Source organism: Manacus vitellinus, unplaced genomic scaffold, assembly GCF_001715985.3.
Source record: "Manacus vitellinus isolate BGI_N305 unplaced genomic scaffold, ASM171598v3 scaffold_170_pilon, whole genome shotgun sequence".
Lineage (NCBI taxonomy): Eukaryota > Metazoa > Chordata > Aves > Passeriformes > Pipridae > Manacus > Manacus vitellinus.
This window is the reverse complement of record NW_021939198.1, coordinates 73550-77911: the sequence shown is the minus strand read 5'-3', so window position 1 is coordinate 77911 and position 4362 is coordinate 73550. Positions and strand designations below refer to the sequence as shown.

Here is a 4362-nt window from a genome sequence, read left to right as displayed (position 1 = left end):
AAAATGACCTCCCCCATGGGAAACCCCCTTCCGGGACCTCCCCTTTGACCTCCTGCTTTTTGGGTACCCCCTGAACCCCTTCCGTGAGCCCTCAGTGGGGACTCCCACGGACCCCCCAATGAGGCCCCGCCCGCCTTGTGACGTCATCATTCGAAGCCACGCCCCCTGCACGGGATGGGCGGGGCTGGGTCCAGGTTGTGGCTGGTTTAGACCAGTTTAGTACCAGTTTAGGGCTGGCTGGGATGAGTATGGCCCAGTCAGATACTGATTCGGTCCAGTTTAGCTCCAGTTTCTCCCAGTTTAGGATTGACTTGGACCAGTTTAGTGCAGTTTAGTCCCAGTTTCTCCCAGTTTTACCTCAGTTTACCCCAATTTAGCCCAGTTTGACTCCAGTTTGGCCCAAGTTGTTCCTGCTTTCTCTCAGTTCAGCCCAGTTTGGCCCCTGTGTCCCCAGTTTATCCCAGTTTGGTCCTCCCAGTCTTCCCCAATGCCTTCCCAGTCCCTCCCAGTTCACCCGGTTCCCCCAGGTCACTGGTTCGGTGGCACATCGAGGTCCTGGCCGAGGGCAGCTTCCGCCACACCCCGACCCTGCAGCTGCTGTGAGTGACCCCAATGTCCTCAAAGTGTCCCCAAATGGCCCCAAATGTCACACCAGTGTCCCCAATCTGTCCCCAACGTGTCCCCAAGTGTTACCTCTGTGTCCCCAAAATGTCTTCAGTGTCCCCAAAGTGTCCCGAAAGTGTCACCAATGGCCCCAAATGGCCCCAAAGTATCACCAAATGTCCCCAAATGTCACCTCAATGTCCCCAGATATCCCCAAGATCCCCTCAGTGTCCCCAGTGTGTCCCCAAAGGGTCTCCAAATGTCCCCAAATGTCTTCAGAGTGTCCCCAAATGTTATCTCAATGTCCCCAAATGTCCCCAAGGTGTTCCCAGGAGTCCCCAAATGGTCCTGAAGTGTTCCTAAAGTGATCCCAAAATGTCCACATATGTCCCCAAGGTGTTCCCAAGAGTCCTTAAATGGCCCCAAATGTCTCTTCATTGGCCCTAAATAGCCCCAAAGTGTCCTCAGAGTGTCCCTGGGGTGTCCCCACAGGTTGGTCACCGCCGGGAGCTTGGGGACCATCGGGGACGGGGCCTTTGCTGGACTGGTGTTACTGGAGTACCTGTGAGAGGGACTGGAAGGGACTGAGGGGGACTGGGGAGGGATTGGGAGGGCACTGGGAATGGACTGGAAGGGACTGGGGAGGAACTGGAGAGACATTGAGGAGGGACTGGGCTGGACTGGGGAGACACTGGGGAGGGACTAGGGTGGACTGGGATAAACTGGGCTGTACTGGGAGGAACTGGGGGAACAATGGGGAGGGACTGGGCTGTACTGGGTGGGGGGATACTGAGTTGAACTTGTGTGAACTGGTGAGAACTGGTATGAACTGGTGCAAACTGGTGTGAACTGGTGCCGCAGGTTCATCGAGGACAACGAGGTCGGGACCATCGAACCCACTGCCCTGCGGGGCCTCCGGGGGCTCCTGTTCCTGTGAGTGACGCTGGGGACACTGGGGGGACATGGGGCACATTGGGGGGGATTGGGGACATTAGGGTGTCCCCAAATATCCCCAGGTGTCCTCATGTCCCCAGATGTCCCCAAATGTCCCCATGTTCCTGTCCCCAGGTGTCCCCATGTTCCTGTCCCTGTGTCCCTGTCCCCATGTCCCCATGTGTCGCCGGGTGTCCCCAGATGCCCCCATTTCCCTGTCCCCAGCTGTCCCCAATGTCCCCAAGTGCCCCCAGGTGTCCCCAAGCCCTCCAAACCCCACAATGTTCTCCCTATGTCCCCCTCAATGTCCCCAATGTCCCCAGTGTTCCCCCAACGTCCCCACAGGAGTTTGGCCAACAACCGCCTGGAGACACTGCCTCAGGGGCTCTTCCAGGGGCTGGAGACCCTGAGCCACCTGTGAGTGACACCGTGCGGACACTGGGGACATTGGGGACAGGGAGGGAAGCGGGGAGTGTTGGGAACATTGGGGACATTGGGGGATTGGGGACATTGGAGACATTGGGGACATTGTGGGGATGGGGGGCATTGGAGGACGGGGCATTGGGGACATTCGGGACATTGGGGGAGGTATAGGGACTTTGGGAACATGGGGACATTGGGGGGGATTGGGGACATTGAGGGTTTTGGGGTACATTGGGGACATCAGGGGGACATTGGGGGACTTGGAGGGATTTGGGGCATTTGGTGACACGTGGGGACATTTAGTGACATTTGGGGACATTTTGGTGACACCTGGTGACACTTTGGTGACACTTGGTGGCGCAGGGACCTGCGGGGGAACCCGTTCCGCTGTGATTGTCGCCTGCGGTGGCTCCTGTCGTGGCTGGGGACAGTCCCCTCCTCCCCCGAGACTGCTGGGCGCTGCCGCAGCCCCTCCCCCCACCAAGGGACCCCCCTTGCCCACCTGGACCCCCAGGACTTCCAGTGCCAGCGGGCAGGTGGGAACTGGGAGCACTGGGAGGGACTGAGAAGGGATTGGGAGGAGATTGGCAGGGACTGGGAGGGACTTGGGGGGACTGGGCACCCGGGGCTGGGGGTACAAACACACCTATGGACCCCAATGTCCCTAAAGTATCCCCAGTGTCCCCAGAGTGTCCTTGAGGTGCCCCAAGAGCCTCCAAAGTGTCCCCAAGGAACCAGAGTGTCCCTTTGGTGTCCCCAGAGGTGGCAGCAAAGTATCCCCAAAGTGTCCCCCAAAGGTCTCCATAGTGTCCCTGAGGGTGTCCCTGAGGTGTCCTCATGTCCTTGGAATGTCCATGGGATGTCCCCACATGCCTGGAGATGTCTCTGGGGTGTCCTCATGGTGTCCCTGTGTCCCTGGGGGGTGGCATGGGGCTTGTCCTCCGGGGTGTCCCCATGTCCTCAGGAGTGTCCCAAGGCTGTCCCCATGTCCCCGGGGTTGGCAGGGGGTGTCCCCAGTGTGTCCCCATGCCCCCAGAGCTGTACCTAGGCTGTCCCCACGATGTCCCCATGCCACCCCCACAGTGTCCCTGTGTCCTGAGCGCTGCCTGTTCCAGTCCCTGCCCTTCTCATCTCTGGGGGCCAATTCCTTCACGTGGGGGGGGCACTGGGGATGGCATTGGGCTGTCTCCATGGTGTCCCCATGTCCCTGCGATGTCCCTGGGATGTCTCCATGTTCCTTTAGGTGTCCCCAGGATGTTCTCATGTCCTGTGTCCTTGGGGTTGTCCCCATATCCCCAGGGGTGACAGTGGGGTGTTTCTGGGGTGTCCCCAGGGTGTCCCCATGTCCCTGGGGGTGGCAGTGGGGTATCCCCAGGATGTTCCCATTTCCTTGGGGGTGGCATTGAGCTGTCCCCATGGTGTCCCCATGATGTCCCTGTGTTCCCAGAGCTCCGGCCATTCCAGTCCCTGCCCTTCTCATCCCTGGGGGCCGAGTCTTTCACGCTAGGGGGGCACCAGGGGGTGGCCCTGGCCCAACCCTTTGCCGGTGCCTGCGCCCTCCTGGAGTGGGACCAACTGGCTGGGAGGTTCCGGGCCCCCACCATCATCAACAGTGAGTCTGGGGGGACCCAAAACCCACCCTGGGTGGGGTGATCCCGAAAACAGCCAAGGGGGGCCCAAAAATGGGGTGAGGAACCTCAAAAATGGAGTAACGGACCACAAAAATGGGGTGAGGGACCTGAAAAATGGGGTGAGGGATGTAAAAAATGGGTTGAGAGACCTCAAAAATGGGCTGGAGGAGACCAAAACCACCACCCTAACCCCAATGTCCCCAGTGTCCCCACAGCCCAGTCCCCACCACCCCAACCCCAATGTCCTCAGTGTCCCCACAGAGACATCCCCACAGAGACATCCCCACCACCTCAATGTTCCCAGTGTCCCCAATGTCCCCAACGTTCCCAGTGTCTCCAATGTCCCCAATGTCCCCAATGTTCCCAATGTCCCCAATGTTTTCAACTCCTTGCCCCCACCCCTCCCCCTTTAACCCCACCGTCCTCACTGTCCCCCCAGGCTCCTCCTCAGTGGCCTGTCACCCACTGGTGGGTCTCTCCTGGTGGTGGTGGCCCAGCTTGGGGACAGCTCCTGTCCCTGTAGAGACGTCTCCACCACCCCAACATCCACAGTGTCCCCAATGTTCCCAGTGTCCCCAATGTGCCCAATGTCCCCATAGCCTTGTCCCCATCATCCCAATGTCCCCATAGCCCTGTCACCACCACCCCAATGTCCCCGTGTTCCCAACATCCCCAATGTCCCCACAGAGACCTCAATGTCCCCAGTGTCCCATAGAGATGTCTCCAGTGTTCTCAACATCCCCAAAATCCCCAGTGTCCCCAGTGCCTTGTC

At 59.4% G+C, this 4362-nt stretch overlaps 1 protein-coding gene across 1 annotated transcript in view; it reads left to right on the top strand.

The window, feature by feature from the left end:
- Positions 1-424: 424 nt before the first annotated feature.
- Positions 425-4362, top strand: part of LOC103766824 (leucine-rich repeat LGI family member 4-like) — a gene marked incomplete at its 5' end in the record, with an annotated part of 6497 nt that continues 2559 nt past the window's right edge. The window contains 6 exons of the mRNA XM_029958862.1: positions 425-599; positions 1096-1167; positions 1465-1536; positions 1882-1953; positions 2323-2495; positions 3407-3603. Of these exons, the coding sequence (XP_029814722.1) occupies positions 425-599; positions 1096-1167; positions 1465-1536; positions 1882-1953; positions 2323-2495; positions 3407-3603 (761 nt within the window). The remainder of the gene's footprint in view (positions 600-1095; positions 1168-1464; positions 1537-1881; positions 1954-2322; positions 2496-3406; positions 3604-4362) is intronic.